This window comes from Mastigoproctus giganteus, chromosome 8, assembly GCF_048544385.1.
Source record: "Mastigoproctus giganteus isolate SK-2022 chromosome 8, ASM4854438v1, whole genome shotgun sequence".
Lineage (NCBI taxonomy): Eukaryota > Metazoa > Arthropoda > Arachnida > Uropygi > Thelyphonidae > Mastigoproctus > Mastigoproctus giganteus.
The window spans coordinates 148,983,198-149,001,734 of NC_143582.1; the positions used below are offsets into that span (position 1 = coordinate 148,983,198).

The following is an 18,537-nucleotide window of genomic DNA, read 5'->3' on the forward strand; positions in this document are numbered from 1 at the left end:
AGCAAACTAATAATCAGTTTCAGATAATTATAACATGCCACTAATATCTTAGCAGCAAGTAATTACTGATTTGCAAGATTTATTTCATTTACCAAAGCTATTTATTATAACTATTAATATAGTAGTTTTCTTAATAGTTAAGGGTGATGGATCACCATTCCTCATCTTTCTATGCTAAAGAATAGAGTTACAGACTTAAAAAAAAAAAAATCACTTGAAAATTTCTCTGTCAAAATTTGAAATTTCAACATGAGGGAAAGTAGTATTTACACTTTTCCAAATTTATGTAAATTTTCATTTTATTAAATTTTGTAATAAAATTTCTGTGACCTTAAAATATGCATAGGCAAATAACGCAGATTAGATTAAGTTTCAGAAATATCAAGAATTATTGGGTATTTTCTAATGATTCATGAAATTTCTCCATAAATTTTCCATCTAATCTTTCTAATCGTGCAAGTAGCTCAGCCTTTTCTTCATCACTCCAATTTTCAAACCATTCGTGGAACAATTTCATTCGACACTGAAAAATACTTGGTGGCCTATCACCAACATCTAAACTATCTATGGAATTTGAAAGTGCATTTGCATTATTTGGAGAGAATTTACCAATAAGGATATGAAGAAAATCATCTTTCTGCATATCACTATATTCCTGAAACCACTGAACAAGATAATTTAACTGATCAGGCTTCCCTAAAGGGCCTCTATATGGCATTTTGATTTTCAAAATGACTAGAAATTGAATTAATTGAAAAAAAAAAAAAAAGATATTTAAATTGAACTATTTTCACTGGACAGAATTATTTTGCTAATTTTAGGAAAAATTTATATTCACCTTATTCATAAATATACTTTTTGTATGATAAGTCCAGTTTTTATACCAAGATAAAAACAGGTTTAGCTGACAAGTAAACACTGAAGGAGAATTCCTTGTAACAGCTAACTTTTGCAGATCACTTTCAAGATCCTCAGGAGAATAAGATGTACTTTTTCCTATGGCTGTAAAAAACTTCTGCCGTTGAATATCATTCCAATTTGAATACCAATGAAATATACAATTTATCTGCTGTTGCTCTTCTAGACTCACTGACATGACATAGTCTTTCTATACCTTTCACATAAGAAAGTAGTCATCACTTGACAAAGAAGTTCTGGAAAGAAAACTATTCTGTTACATGTCAGTCACAACAGACACTTAAAAGTTATAAAGTGGATAATTGTAAAACTTTAAATAAATCATAAATAAGGCTTAAATAACCTGACAGTGGTTTGGTATGCCTGACAAATGCAGTGCAAAAGTATGCACAAAATTTTTAGTTCATGGTTAATGAAAAACTGTAACTTCCTAAATATAGATGGTTTTACTATAGTAGTTTCTGAAGAAATATTTTGCAGTTTTCACAGAGTAATTATGTGAAAACACCTGTTCAGGTATAGTTTGACTGTTACTGAAGTTTTTTTTTTTTGTTTGATGTCATGTTACCCCTCATAGGTGTTGCTCCCAAAAAAATATTTTAAAAAATAAATATATTATGCAGTTATGTTCATAAGTAATGCAACACATTAAAAAGATATAGTATTATCATATATATTTTTTTCAGAATAAATATATAATGTTATACATTACTAGAAAGTATACAATTTCAATAATCCATATATTATTAAAAAGTAATAATGTTTACTAAATTTAACATGTCCACAAATGAAATATTTAGGGACTACAAGCCTCAAACTATGGAAGAATCTCTGGTATACAAATTTGTGCTTTGTATCATTTCTATATGCAGTTAGTTACAAACTGATGTCTGCATATGGGTCAAACATTTACACTATACATTTCATATGTGAAATCTATCGCACTAAACTGCCTATCTCCTATACTTGAAATAAGTAATGTTTCCCCAATAGAGAAGGCTACTGTTACTTATTCTCAGTGGGTGCCACCACTGAGAATGAGTCCTAAATATTTCATCAGTTAAATATACACCACTTGGCATCTCTCATATTATCGTAAATAACTGACAACCGAGTTGTCACCTCTTATGCCTTAGGGTACCTACAAGCCCACCCATGAAGGATTGATTAATCCTGAAATGGCCATCTGGTGGTACTAACCAGGAGTGAGTAACAACAGACTTTTCTATTGTGGAAATATTATTTATTTGATGAATAACAGACAGGCAACTCGTTGTGTAGGATTTCACAATATGAGATGTATAATGATACCAATTATTCAGACTTTGGTTTGTACCTAACTGCAAACAGAAATGATACAAAGCGCTAACTTTTATGTCAGGATATTAGGATATTATTGAATATCCTAATATAATATATTGAATGTGATGTTAAATAAATTCTTTTCAAAATATAAAAGGAAAAGCATATATGAAAAATAAACAACACTGAATCAAATACAATTTGCCACATAGTTAATAATTCAATTATTAACTATATTACATATTATCAATGTTTAATTGACCAGCTTTTGTTTCTGATGATCATCTTGCACTGATTTGGCATGCTACAAATCAGCTTCTCAACGTCATTCATTAATGAATGATGTTGAGAAGGATCGACTCATAGCAGCATTCATTAATGATATAACACAATGCTGAACTTTTGACAATTGCTTTTGTTATTTTTGGTTTTTTTTTTTTTTAGGAGCATTAGCAACTAAGGCCATATTGCTCTGGGATATGCAGTGGTCATTCCCTGACCTTTCCGCATCCTCCGTATTTGGCGGTGACGGGCTCGAACCCCAGTCTAATCAAGAAGCGTAATTGATTTAGTATGTTCAATTTTAAAATGACTTACATTTTGATAATTCCTGAACAATTTTCTTACACAGATTTTTGGGGTGAAAACACAATAAGATGACATGAGGGAAAGCATCACTTGAAAATGTGACTGTATGCAACTATATAGAGGGTAGCCAATATGTCAGTTTACACAAAAAAAAAATGACAAAGTTTAATTCTGATAAATGCCATAAATAATATGTAAATATATTAATAAAATTATATGAACATGAAACTGACTTCAGTGTTTAATTGTAAAAATTATTTCTCAGTAAACTGACTTATGGCCCATGTGCACGTGTCTGTGTGTACACACATTTATTTACATCTACATATAATTTTTGCAATTCTGCAAGCTTAATTTTAAATATATTATTATCTTATATTTTAAAAAAATGTTATGCTTATAAGCATAAATGTGTATGTGTGTGCAGGGTGGAGAGAATGCATATCCACAAACTGGGTATTACACAATACTTGGTTTGTAGATATTTTCCATTTGGGTGTAATTATATAATTTACAGTTTTAAGCAACAGAACCTCCCACGACCTTCACATGAAAAGTAGCCATGGAGACGAAGTGACTGTGTGGGTAGCACTGTCAAGCCATTGCTTTGTTTGATGCATGAATCCATCTGTATTAAAACATGTTAGTCAAATGGGATGGATGCCTTTGTGTGTTTGATGTGAAAAGTGTGAGGAAATTAACTGCAAATTCGGCATGGAGAATTCAGTGCTGAGCCCTACCCCTTACCGTTTTCATTATTTATTAACAATATTGACAAAGACATATAAAGTTGAATGTCTAAGTACGATACAAGTGGTGATACAAGTGTTGGAAGATTGGCTCATAATAAGAATCAGGGTATGCTACTACAACAGGACCTTGAGAAATTATACAGATGGACCGAGAAGTGACAATTCAAGTTTTAATACTGATAAATGTGATTTATCAACTATTGTCCCCAAGGAAGGTACTGCATATGGGCAGCAATAATCCAATAACATATCATTTCGGTGGTACCACTCAAGGTGTTGGAGAACGTGGTTTGCTCAGCATTGCTCAGATCTCTAGTGCCTAGAGATCTGAGCAATGCAGATAGGCTGCTTGGAGAGCTCAAAGGGGTCTGTTGACTCCCTGCTGTAAAAATTCCTGTATTAGCATTAATATACAGGAATTTTTGCTAGCAGGGAGTCAAGGTGATTATCTCACTATATAAGGACATAACTTGAGCACTGCATACAGGTCGGAAGCCTCATTTCAAAAAGGATGCAGATCTCTTGGAACAGTGCAAAGAATAGCAATAAATTGGTCAAAAACATAAAGGGATACTCTTATCACAAAAGACTATGGTTCTGCAAACAGCAGTGCTTGAAAACTAGTCACTCATGAGGAGACCTCATTGAAGTGTATAAGACTGTCAAGACTGAGCAAACTAAATGCTGATGGTGGTGTATGTACTCTTTCTCACACAAAGGGGCCAACATAAGGGGAGACAAATTGAGAAAAAAAAAAAAAAAAAAAAAAAAAAGATGGTTGAGAGAGAGATGTGAGAAAATCTGCTTTTCAGATTTTCTCACATCGTAATGAAGAATTCTCTGCAAATCAGAGAATTCTTCATTATTGGAACAAACTTCCATCTGATGTTGTGGAAGTAGGTACTCTGAATGAATTTAAGGTAGAATTAAACAAATTATTAGATGGGATGGAAAGATGAGTTTTTTTTTTTTTTTTTCCCCAATGCTGTAAAAGCATTTGTCCTTGTATCCTCTGCAACTACTAATACTAATTCATAATGAACAAAGCTCTATGAGAGTCAAAAAACTACAATACGCATCATCTTGACATTTTATCTAAATTGCCTTGCTATTTTTTGGACCTTGGAGAAGACAAAGCATTTGTCGATCAGAAAGAAACTATTCTCAGTGACTATGTTTTCAAAGAAATTGGATATATATATTGTGTAAGAAGGACAGGCGGAGTAGGATTAGGGTATGCTCTTGATCTGATTATCAGTAGTGATTCTTCATGCATTAAGAATCTGCAGATAAAGGAACCACTAGGTGGCAGTGATCACAGTGGGCTGAAGTGGGATTTACTCAAAGAGGTAACTACCATCAGGGGTAAAGGGAAGGGCTTTTGCTTTTGTAAAGGCGACTACGGTGGTCTGACACAGTATTTAAATTCTATATGGTGGGACCAACTGATGATGTTACCAACAGCAAATTCAAAATGGGAAGCATTCAAAGAATTTATCTTGGAAGCTACTAGGCTATACATACCAACTAAGAAATACTGTTCAAGGTTTAGGCCTAAATGGATGTCAGATGAACTAATGAGACAAATGGCAGAGAAGGAAAATGCATGGGATAAATATAAATAAATGGGTGAGAAATAAGAGCAACGTATCAACTCTGTGGTACTACACTGACAGTGGTAGAGAATGAAAGGGACTTGGGGGTGGTTGTACAGGCAGATATGAAGTTCTCTGAGCAGTGCAGACGGGCTGCAAGAGTAGCTCATGGAGTATTGTCAATGATATACAGGAATTTTTCCAGCAGGGATAAGGAGGTGATTATTCCATTGTATAAGGCAATGGTCAGGCCACACCTAGAGTACTGTATACAGGTCTGGAGGCCTCATTTCAAGAAGGATGTAGAGCTGCTGGAACGAGTACAGAGAAGGGCAACAAGATTAGTGAATGGAACAAAGGGGTGCTCTTACGAAGAAAGGCTTAAGTTTTGCAAATTACAGTGTCTGGAGACTAGGCACCAGCGAGGTGATCTGATAGAGGTGTATAAAGCCTTGAATGGTTTAAGCATGCTCAATGCTGATGGGATTCTTCCTCTAGCTCAGAAAAATCACCTGAGAGGGCATAAATTCAAATTGAGGAAAGACAGATGTAGGATAGACGTGCGGAAATTTGCCTTTAGCCAGCGGGTGGTTGGTTGGTGGAACAGACTTCCATCCCTTGTGGTGGAGGTTGATAGCCTAAATAAGTTTAAGGCTCAGCTGGACAGGTATTTTGAACGAACAGAGGGGTGAAGTGGAAGTGGGTTTTTTTTTTTTTTTTTTTGGCTGATGCTGCATAAGCTTGCTTTCTTGCATCAAATGCCTCTACTAATGCTAAATGCTAATGCTAAGCTGGACTGTAACCAAGTCACAAAGGAAATTAGGCAAAAGGATGCAAAGAAAAACAGCAAAGAGTTCTTTACCTGTGTAAACTCTAGAAGGAAAGGGATGAATCAGATTGGACTACTGGATACTGATGGTTCAACTGCTGATGATCCAGCTCAGGTGGCTAACAAACTAAATGGGTATTTTTCATCTACATTCACACATGAGGAGTCAGCATTAGTAGAGGCATTTGATGCAAGAAAGCAAGCTTATGCAGCATCAGCCAAAGAAAAAAAAAAAACCACTTCATTATCCCCTCCCTGAGTTATTCAGGGAGGGGAATGCCAGAGGTGAATTAAACTCTGGCAGTGAGCTAGATGATTTTGTAATAACTAAGAGGAAAGTGGAGGAGAAATTGTTGAAGATAAACATAAAAAAGGCACCCGAGGTGGATGGGATCTATCCAGTTATATTAAAGGAGGCAGCAAAGGAAGTACGCAAACCCTTAGCTATAATTATGAGAGCTTCTTTAGACTCAGGGGAGGTACCCATGGACTGGAGATGTGCAAATGTGATCCCAATTCAGAAAGGAGGATCAAAGGGTGATACAGATAATTATAGACCTGTTAGTTTAACTTCTGTTCCAGGAAAATTAATGCAGGCATTGGGTAATGAAGCACTGCAGGGTCATCTAGACAAGACTTCAGTTATAGCTTGGACACAGCATGGTTTTGTTAAGGGGAAGTCTTCTGACAAATTTGAGTGGATACTATGATGTGGTCACAAAGGAACTGGATGCAAGGAATAACTTTGATATCATATAGTCGGATCTTAGAAAGGCTTTTGATACTGTTGCACATGGAAGACTGCTGAACAAATTGGAGAATTGTGGCACTGGAGGCAAATTGCTGCTAGGGATAAAGGGATGGTTGAGTGGGAGAAAACAGAGAGCGGTAATCAATGGACACTGCTCATCGTGGACTAATATTATTAGTGGAGTTCCTCAGGGTTCAGTGATAAGTCCATTGTTGTTTTCTGTATTTATAAATAATATTGATGATGGTATATCAAGCTTAATGTCCAAGTTTGCAGATGGGCTGAGAGGTGGCAAATGAAGTTTAACATTGACAAATGTAAAGTACTACATATGGGAAGCAGTAACCCCAGAGTAACATATCAACTCTGTGGTACTACACTGACAGTGGTAAAGAACGAAAAGGACCTGGGGGGGTAATTGTGCAGTCAGATATGAAGTTTTCTGAGCAGTGCAGACGGTCTGCTCAGAAAGAGTAGGTCATGGTGTCTCGTCAATGATATACAGGAATTTTTTTAGCAGGGATAAGGAGGTGATTATTCCCTTGTATAAGGCAATGGTCAGGCCACACCTTGTGTCTGTATACATGTCTGGAGACCTCATTTTAAGAAGGCTGTAGAGCTGTTGGTACAAGTACAGAGAAGGGCAACAAGATTAGTGAATGGAACCAAGGGTTGCTGTTATGAAGAAAGGCTTAAGTTTTGCAAATTACATTGTCTGAAGACTAGGCACCTGCAAGGTGATCTGAACGAGATCACCTTTTTTAATATTATTTTACTGCATAAAATAATATTAAGCTATTTTGTGGTTTACAAAAACATATCTATGTAAATCAAAGAAACTCCAGTTTGGACTGATTAATAACTGCTTTACAACTGTTGCGAGCTTTGGTGTAGGCAGAAAATGAAACTGAAGAATTAGAAACAAGCCAATTACGATATGCAACATTCTTCTCTTGAACAGCGTTAGCACATTTATTGGAAAACCAAGGTTTAGATAAAGGACGAGATTTTAAAGTGGAGTGTGGGATAAGGGATTCCATTCCTGCAAGAATAATTTCACTGACAAGATCTGAGCAAACGTTGACATCAGAAGTTTTGAAACAGTAATCCGACCAAGGAAAAGAAGAAAAGAAATCTCGCAGGTCATTCCATTTTGCATTCTTGTAATGCCAAACAACACGTGGTTGGGAATAGCCAATGAGATAAAGGTTCCATTGGAGAAGAGACAATCACCAAGTTGTGATCTGAAGTGCCTAAAGGACCTCTCACTTCGACCGTGTACTTAGAAGGGTTGTTTGTGAGAAAAAGATCAAGCGTATTGGCTGTATGATTAGGGTTTTCCAGTATTCTTGTAGGTAAATGAACAATCTGTGCTAGGTCATTAGTAATTGCAAAAGCCTCAGCATCCCGACCTGCTGGGTCAGTGTGACTAGAAAATGGAAGCCAGCTGGAGTTGTGAACATTAAAATCACCAAGGAAAATTACTTCACTGTTAGGAAAGTTGGACTGGAGAAAGTCAAGTTGCAAAGAGAGGAAGTCAAAGAGCTCCAAGTGATTAGTGGAGCTGGGAGAACGGTAGAGACAACAGATGAATTTGACACAATGAGGTAGAGGGATTTTAAGCCAGAGAAGATCAAAGAGAGGAGATTCCAAATTGCCAAGTCTCTGACAGGGAATATCAGAACGGACATATGCACAAGTACCACCTTTGAGGCGAAAGGAATTATACAGCGAATAATTTGGGCATCTAAGATGAGCAGTAGATGAATCAACCGATAACTGAGGTTCTGTCAGAAAAAGTACACGGGGTTTGGCAGACTGCAAGTGGAAATGGACATCGTTGAGATTAGAATTGAGACCACGTATATTTGTGAAATGAATTAGGTAGTCCTTGGGAGGTTTAGATCTTTTTGCAGATAAGCTTGCTCTATTAGTTTGACAATTCATGGTGTATTCAATAGTAAGAAAAAGTAGGTGGGACATGCTGTATGAAGTAATGAAATTTTTGGATATGGCGTACATGTGGTAAGAATATACCCAGATCTTTGACATAACGTGGCCTCGACAATGCTCCCCGCATACACACTACTCGGACTCCCTCCAGTCACTATCTGGCAGAGTAGAGGTAGCAAGATTATACACTAGCTGATCTGGAAGCTTCCTAGAGAGTTACCAATAGGTTCAGTCTGGTGTACTAACTAGCAGCCGGCCTGCGAACAACGTTTTAGAGCTGTACCCTCGAAATGTAAGGAATATTGGATCTCGCCACGACGTTCATCATAACCTCAAAAGTCATCAATCATAACTGCATGATAAAAGAGATAGGGAAGGGTTGGCCGGAACTTAGCTCTAGAGACTAAACATGGGTTCCACCACTTCAAGCCTCCAATAAGCAAAGTGGTGGTATTTCACAGGTTGATGAGAGTCATCTACCACCTAGTACTGCCTGGTAACATAGAGGGGCGGCGTTCCTCCATGTGGTGTGGGCACCACACCCCGACCCCTGCTTACATTGGTTCACACCTGGGTGGTCACCCACCATGTACTTGTGCACGGAGGTTATACCCAGGATTACTAACAGTCCCACCATCGTGAAGGTGCAAGCAGAGGATTTGGCTGCCACAGACCGTCCGGACTTCGCCGAAATTGGGTCCTCTTGACTTGAGTGTCACCCAAATATTAGTTCCATTAGCGTTTTAGACTCCCAGGTAGCAAGTACAGTTTGTCTGGCATATCTGAGAGAATGTCTGTGACAACCTCAAGGACCACGAATGGCTTGAGCATGCTCAAGCCATTCATGGTCTCCTTGAATGGTTTGAGCATGCTCAATGCTGATGGGATTCATCCTCTTGCTCAGAATAATCACCTGGGAGGGCATAAATTCAAATTGAGGAAAGAGAGGTAGGATAGATGTGCTGAAGTTTGCCTTTAAGCAGTGGGTAGTTAGTTGGTGGAACAGACTTCCATCCTTTGTTGTGGAAATTGATAGCCTAAATAAATTTAAGGCTGAACTGGACAGGTATTTGGAACAAAAGGAGGGGTGAAATGGGAGCGTTTTTTTTTTTTGTTTTTTTTTGGCTCATGCTGCATAAGCTTGCTTTCTTGCATCATATGCCTCTACTAATGCTAATGCTTTATCAGAAGCTAAAGTTAAAGTTGGTTATTTTCAACCAAACTGCATAAAATAATATTAAACTATTTTGTGGTTTACAAAAACATATCTATGTAAATCAAAGCAGAAGCCATTACGGAATTTTTAGTGTTAACCCAAGGAATACTTTTGTGCAAACCAGCTGTTGGAAATCACTGATCTATATGCATCCCGTGCATTGTTCTTCTCTGCCATGAGCCTCATTGGGTTCATCTGCTATCCATTTAGGCCTAAACTTTGAACAGTATTTCTCATTTAGTACGAAAGGCCTAGTAGCTTCCAAGATTAATTCCTTGAATGCTTCCCATTTAGAATTTGCTGTTGGTAACAACATCAGCTAATTCCACTGTACAGAATTTAAAAACTATCTGAGACTACCACAGTCACCTTTATGAAATCAAAAACTCTTCCCTTTACCTCTGATGGTAGTTACATCTTTAAGTAAATCTCACATCAGTACATTGTGATCACTGCCACCTAATGGTTCCTTTACCTGCAGATTCTTAATGCATTAGTAATCATTGCTGATAATCAGATCAAGAGTATTACTCCCTCTGGTTGCCTCTCAAACATGCTGCTGTGAAAAATAGTCATTCATTAAAACCACAAAAGTCTTGCTAGTTTGCAAGTGACCAACCTACAAGTTCCAGTCAATATCTGGAAAGTTCAAATCTCTCATTATAAGACATTCTGATTTACTGGCACACTATTTCTCCATACAGTTGTTCATTGTACTCATTAGGCGTATAACACACTCCTACTTTCATTTTTGCTTTCCCAGTGCTTATGTCACATCAAACTGACTCAACTCTGCATCGGCTACTCACATCAACTAGATGCACTGCCTTAGATTTTGTTTCCTAACAACATTAACCCTCCTCCCTTTCTATCTTGTCGGTCCCTTCTGTACACATTGTTAATAAAGCAGGACATAACAAACCCTGAAAGCCCCACACAGACAACCATCCGAATTCAGCACCTGACTTACAAAGCAACAGATAGAGAGGATGACTTCACACATGAGGAAATAAATGCAGCAATACTCTCCTTCACAGATGGAAAATGCCCAGGATTAGATCTGATAGAGGTAGCAATAATGAAGAGACTGTGGAAAACAAATAGCACAGTACTGGAAATCCTCTTCAACACATGTCTACATGAGGGCACCTTTCCTGCCCCCTGGAAAACAGCAAACCTTAAAGTCCTCATTAAACACCCTGATAAGCCCCCCAACTTAGCTTCCTCCTACCGCCCCATTGCCCTACTTCCTGTCATAGGCAAAGTCCTAGAAAAACTAATAGTAGGCAGATTCCTACAATACTATACCAAAAAAAATCTTTCCTCACACTGCCAATTCGGCTTCACCCCTGGCAAGTCAGCTGTGGGAGCTATCAAACAAGTTCTTAATACTATCACTTCATCGGAATTTAATTATGTCCTAGGTCTCTTTGTAGACTTTAAAGGTGCCTTTGACACCTTATGGTGGCAAAGTGTGCTGGCAAGGTTTCGAGAGGCAGAGGTCTCAATTCCGATCTATCGTCTAATTACAGACTACTTCTCAAACAGGCACCTTGTGGTCTCAAGTGGAGCATGCTCCGTAACAAGACCGGTGACCCGCGGCTGCCCACAGGGATCTGTTCTTGGCCCAGTTTGCTGGAACATGGTCCTTGATGAGTGGCTCGCAAAAGATTTCCCCCAAATAACTAAAATAGGGTATGCAGACGATCTTGTTCTGCTCCTACAGGGTAACTCACGGCTTGAGCTGGAAACCAGAGCAAGAGAGGCCTTAAATGATCTAATCTCCTGGTGTGCAACAAACAAACTAGAATTGTCTGCAGAAAAAACAAAACAAGTCCTTTTTAAGGGAAAACTCAACAGAAACAGGCCCCCATTAATAAAAATCAATGAACAGAGTATAGGTAGGGAATCCACATACAAGTATTTAGGAGTCATACTAGATGAGAAACTAAACTTTGTAGAGCACGCAAAATATCTAAGAAATAAAACCCAACAATTAACAGGAAAATTATTGAGAATTGCCCGGAAAAAGTGGAACGTAAAATCATCTACACTGGCAATGTATTACAAATGTCTATTCCTACCCATTATATGCTACGGAGCAGGTGCTTGGGCACCCAGCATTAAACACTGCCTAGTAAAAAAATACTTAATGCAGGCACAGAGAATTTTCCTGCTGGCCTCCTCCAGAGCATGTAGAACCATCTCTACATCAGCACTCCAGATAATATGTGGTAAAATACCAATAACATATGAAATTATACAGGTATATCTAAAATACTATAGAAGACAAGGAACCCCACATTCCCTAGGAGAATATACAACAGATCCAAATGAGACAGATAAGGAAGAAAAAAGAAGATTAAGAGAAATGTTCATTACAGACTGGCAAAGAGAATGGAGAGAAGACACCAAAGGGAGAACAACATACCAGTTCATCCCCCTGGCACAGGAAATAAATAAAAACAATAAACCCTGGTTGAGCCCAGATTTATATACTACCTTCCTCCTGTCGGGTCATGGAAGCATAAATGCAAGACTGCATGCTCTGGGGCTGGCTGATTCCCCCAACTGCAGATGCGGGTCACTGGAAACCGTACAACATATAATGCTCGAATGCATAAACTACACAGACCTGAGACAACCATTCCAGCTTGTAACAGAAGTGTATCACACTGAGGATTTCCCCAAAGTGCTGGAATCACCAGATAACTTTCAAGCATTAGTAAACTTTGCAACAAGTGCATTCAAAAGAAGAAGAACCCTCCTCGGTATGCCGGAGTAAAGCAAGAGGCAACACACAAGCCCATACCTAAAATTGGGAGAGAGGACACAGCATGAATGGAGACTAACCTACGGAAAGGGACTGATATATATTCTCAGTACCCATGCTAAAAATACCACAATAAAAAGGAATACATGCTGACTGCAGCACTGTCATTTCAGATAGTCATAACAATGGACATAAACTGTACATGTACCATAATAAACAGTACCAGGAACAAAAGACCAGTCAACCCCAACATGGCAAAAGTCTAAGACACAACAAGTGAGTAAGGGAAATGCAGAGTATACCCTATGCCACAGAAATATGACAATAACAAGAAGTAATGATTGCAACATGGAAAACAACAAAAATAAATTCAAGGGCATGGTACTGAACTACATCCTCAGTGCCCATGTTTCAGACAACACGGTGCACTTACCACACAAGTAGTTTAGCGCCATTAAGAAAATACATATTGACTACAATAGTACCTTCTTAGGGAACCTCAACAGTGGTCATAAACCTTATATGTAAACTCTCAATGACCAGATCCCAGACATCACAGTATGCATACCTTGCAAACAATATGAGCCATAAGAAGAAGATGAAGAAGGAGAGGAAGAGAAAGCGAAGTGAGCAGAAGAAGGAAGAAAGAGAAAAAGGAAAGAAAGAGGAGGAAAATCACCGATGAACGTGGCCAAACAACTGCACATGTGCCAGCACACTACGGCAAAACAATGGGTGTTGGGTCACACAAGATTATGCCCAAGAGGAAGGAAGAGAAGAGAAAGAAGATGGAACATGGAAGAGTGGGGAAAAGGAAGTAAAGAAGAAATGGACAATGCCGTATCCTGATAGAACAATACCGTCCAGACTCCAGCCTTCCCACTCTTGGACAGGATTAATGACCACAGACCTGTCATCCCAGAGAACCATAGAAATGGTCATAACCTACGGAAGAACCATAAACTACCAGAGCAATGCTCACCAACACCAGGTAAATCTGTCAGTGCCTGAACTTAAGGAACACCTAGAGTGTATAGGTAATGGTGAAGAATAATCCCAGATCACAGTAGTATTGCACGAACAAATGTAATGCCTATGACATTGAAAACAACAAAAATAAAACCAAGGGGCAAGATACAGACCTACATCCCCAGTGTCCAAGTTCCAGGCATTACAGCACTCTCACCTACAAGAGGTTATGTGCCAATGAGAACAAAGCATGTTGATGTTACCTACAATCCTAACATCTCAGAGAACCATAACAATGGTCATAAACTTTGTATGTACCATAAATCACAAGTGCCAGGCTTAACAAGACCAGATGAATCTGCCAGTGCCTGAGCCAAAGGAATATCTAGAGTGTATAGGAAATGGTACACACAAGGACATATCCAGGAGGAAAGAAAAGAGAGGAAAGAAGGAGAAAAGAGGGAAGAAGGGAAGAAAGAAGAAGAAGGAAAATGGAAGAGAGGGGAAAAAGAAAGACAAGAAGAAATGGACACTACCATGCCAGATTGCGTACCAATATGAACTGATCACATCATTCCCACTCTTGGTCAGGATTGAGCCCTGCAAGAGATGGAATAGTACATCCCTCCCACTCTTGGCCAGGACTGAGCCCTGTGAGAGATGGGGTATAGGGATATCGAAAAGTAAATGATAGTCCTTATATTATTATAGTTTAATTTATTTTATTTTAATATATTTTACTTTATTTTATTTATTTTAATTATCTTATTTTATTTTACTTTACTTTATTTTAATTGTTTTATTTACTTTATTTTACGTTACTTTATTTTAATTGTTTTATTTACTTTATTTTATTTTATATCTAAGGGGAAATAAAAAACCAAAAAAGTGTGCCCTGGTAATTCTGCGGGGACCTTCCCTGATGCATTACCCGGCCACACAGGATTAACTTGATGGGACATCAGACGTCCAAAAACTTAACCACAGGACCGGAGCAGTCCGTGTCCTCTTAAGATAAAGTAGATCCTGGCTGCCTCCATGTGGCTAGGGATGGGAGTGAGGGGCTGTGACACAAACCTGCCACAGCCCCCTACTGCTAAATGCCAGGTGCCGGCTAACACACAACGCAAACACAACACTAATGCACACCTAATTACATATTTCATCTATCAGATGCATTTTTTTTATTTTTTTTTTTTTTTTCTTCCTTCTCAAAATTCAAAAAACTTAAAAAATTTAAAGAAATTTTTTTTTTTTTTTTTTTTTATTTTATTTTATTTTATTTTTTATTTATTTATTTTTTTTTTTGTGTGTTAAATATATACGTGAAATTTTGATGCTCTTTTTTTTTTTTTTTTTTTTTTTTAAGTTCTTTTCTAAGCCGGCAACTTGGCAAAAAGCCTAACAAACGGCGGATATAGGGGAAACCCTGGAAGCCGCTAATAACTTACAAATACACTTTCTGTATACATGTCGCGAATGGATATATATGTGAGAATGTATATAAATTGTATATAAATCTTGTATCATGTATATATAAATGGATGTATATAAATCTTGAGAATGTATATAGAATTGTGTGTATAAATAAATGTAAAAAATGTAAATGTACACATTGTCGGTCCCTTCTGTACACATTGTACTGGCCCAGGTGCCAAATGATTTATTGAATAGTTGGTCAGAACTTTATCATTGCGACTTGATTTGTCAATTGATAGTGCGGCTGTTTTGTTTGATCCCTGTGCAATAAATTATTTTGAAGAGGCTCTTCCTCCTAGTGGTCTGGGCTGGGCAGCTGAGGTGATTCCTCAGCTGGCAGATTGAGCCTATTTTGGTTGGTTCTTTTTGTAATTCCGTGTGATCTAAATTTTGTGATACATGCCAAAAACGAGAAGGAAGATCCCTGTTCCTCGGGTGGAGGAGTCAGGAAAAGAATCTTCGGCAGAGTTTTCGGAGGGAAGCTCCGAGTCTTCAAGTGAAGAAGAATCAGAAAAGGTCTTGAGTCGACCATCTGAGAAGAAAAGGATTCCAGAGGGGAAAAGTTCACAGGAAAAGACACGTATAGTTACGAAGAAGATTTCGAAACAGATACAGTGTAACCTAGAACCTATTACCTTGCAGGAATTAGAGTTTTATAGAACTAAGCTACGGCTTTTTGTGTCGGCTTTGAATAAGCCGAGGCACACGACTTGAATATAGTAATGGGATATTGGGATAAGATGGTAACGTGTGTGGAGTCTTTGACTATACGGAATGTACGTTTAGAGACCAAGTTGAACACTTTAAAGGAACAAAAAAGGAAAGCAGAACAAGTCCCTGAATTAAGATCATATGCAGAGGCGGTTAGTGCGAGTCTAGAGACTAAGTTGAATACTTTAATGGAAAAAGGGAAAGTAGAACAAGTTCCTGAATTAAGATCATATGTAGAGGTGGCTAGTGCGAGTGAGATTAGATCCAAGAATAAATCAGTTATAGTGAAGGCTAATGCGGATAGATATAATACCAGTGACCAAGTAAAGACCGAGTTAATGGCACGAGTTGCACCGGTTTTAACTAATGTCAAGGTAGTATCAGTTCGTCCCATACGAAACAAAAGGGTTATGATCGAAACTGCTTCTGAGCTGGACGTTAAGAAAATTGAAGAATGCACGGAGGTGCAAAAGTTCGGAATGGAGGTAGAAAGGCCCCTTCGCCGACTTCCAAGACTGGTTATTTTCGACGTTAGTTCAGATGTAGATCGTGAGTCCTTTAATAATGAATTATGGGAAAGGAATTTGGTGGATGGATTTGACAATAAGGACCAAGTGCTCTCTGAAATAAAAATACTAGCAAAGAATAAAGCAAGGAATTCCTCAGGATATAATGTAGTGGTGGAGGTTTCCCCACGCATACGAAGATACTTGTTGAAATGTTCTAGAGTATTTTTAAATTGGAGTTCACACCGTGTCCGGGAGTTGTGGACTCCAACACAATGTTACAAATGTATGGCGTATGGCCATGTGGCCCGGTACTGTGACGCGGGCGAGTTCTGCAGTCACTGTGCTGGGAGTGGACATACATTCAAGTCTTGTACACAAAGAGCAGAAGCTCCAAAATGTGTAAATTGTTGGCGGAGGAGGATGCCTTCTGAGCATGATGCTAATAATCGGATATGTCCAGAATATCTAAAAGCGGTTGATACCCTAAAGAGACATACAGAACAGGATTAGTGGTGTCATGCGGGGGGCTTCTCCTCTTCCAGTGATTGGAAAAAAGACTTCTCCCAGCGGTGACTGGGGTCGTCAGTCACAGTGGCGTCTGTGTTGGGGTTTGCAGGGACCGGACCGGTGTGTGTATGCATTGATTGTGAGATAATTTTGTAAGATCAATTTGTATTGAAAGAAAATTGTATTATTATTTAGTCTGAGAGGTGTCAGACAATGTTTGCTAGATAGGGCAACCTACCTCCTCGTGGTGGGGACGGAAACTCGTGAGGGGGGTGGAGATGCCGTCTCCCCCGCGAGGCTAAAGGTTGTGCTTTCTTTAATTTGTTGTCATAAGTCAAGTTAGACTTTGTAATTGTTGTTTTGTTGAGGTTGATTGACCTAAGAAAATTGTAACAAATAAACAGTTATGAAATATTGGTAGATGGGCTAAGGCCCAGGTGACCAGTTAGGAATAGCTTGAAATATGATGTACACATTGTACTAATTGCAGAAATTACACCAAAAATTTGGAAGGTATTGCAGGGACAACAGAGAATCTATGCTGGCTGGACCAGTCATAGATTTAGAGAACATTTCCCTATCCAAAGGTGCTTTAACTGCCATAAATATGGTCACATTGCCAGAGACTGCACTCAGAAAGAACCTGTCTGGTGGTCACTGTGCAGTCACTGGCCACGATTACAAAAATTGCAAAAATAAGTCTCAGCAGCCAAAATGTGCTACCTGCAAGGCAGCACGGCTGACTGACTATACACATAGTATCAGGGATGATAAATGCCCCAGTTATAAAAAAATGGCAAAACTTATACAATCTAGGACCAACTATGGGCCAGATTGAAAACATAAATGTGACTAGGGCTCTAAATCTTGTCCAATTGAATGCTCAAAGAGCAAGAGCCGTTGTAGATCAGATCAAACTCAAATTGGAAGAAAATAATATAGATATCTTGGTACTCCAGGAGCCCTACGCACATATGGGTAGAGTTCAGGGATACCCAAGAGACTATAAAATAATAGAATACACCTCAGGTGTCCCTTCCACAGCAATAGTAGTTAAAAATACTGACCTTACAGTCACAAAGGTGGGTCACCTCTGCTCCCCAGTGGGAGTGTGTGCCCATATTACCAGTGCTGTAGGACAGTTTTACATTATTTCACTATATTCCAGACCAGGTGAAGATATAAATCCAACTATTGAATACCTACAAGTAGTCACAAACTTGCTACCTACTGCAAATATAATAGTGTGTGCTGATGTCAACTGCCGGTCAGCCTTATGGCATAGCCGTACAGAAGACAGAGCAGGAACTCACAACGGCCAGATACTTTCAGACTATATAGCCACCTCACCCTTTCAAGTGCTAAACCAACCAAATAACCTCCCAACTTTTAGCAGTACCATGTGGGAGAGTGACATTGATATCACTCTTGCCACCAATTCAATAGCTTATAAAATCACAGACTGGTGTGTCCAGCCAGCCTGGACCACATCAGATCACAGAGCCATTTCCTTCAAACTAAACAGGCAATTACAAACAACCCAACACTCTCTGTTGGATATCAAAAGGTATAACCTTAAAAAGGCAAACTGGCAGATTTTTGCAGAACATACAGCAGCTGAGCTGCAAAAACAGGAAAATGAGTGGTCTAGATCAGGCAACTGTAGCCCGGACGAGCAAGCACTG

General features: G+C 38.6%; 1 protein-coding gene across 1 annotated transcript in view; it reads right to left on the reverse strand.

Annotated features, from left to right (window-relative positions):
- Positions 1–331: 331 nt before the first annotated feature.
- Positions 332–18,537, reverse strand: part of LOC150081912 (uncharacterized) — a 36,582-nt gene continuing 18,376 nt past the window's right edge. Inside the window, exons 2-3 of the mRNA XM_090380363.1 lie at positions 856–1,154; positions 332–735 (exon numbers count right to left, since the gene is read on the reverse strand). Coding sequence (XP_090236489.1) covers positions 389–735; positions 856–1,096 — 588 coding nt within the window. The 5' untranslated portion in view covers positions 1,097–1,154 and the 3' untranslated portion in view covers positions 332–388. The remainder of the gene's footprint in view (positions 736–855; positions 1,155–18,537) is intronic.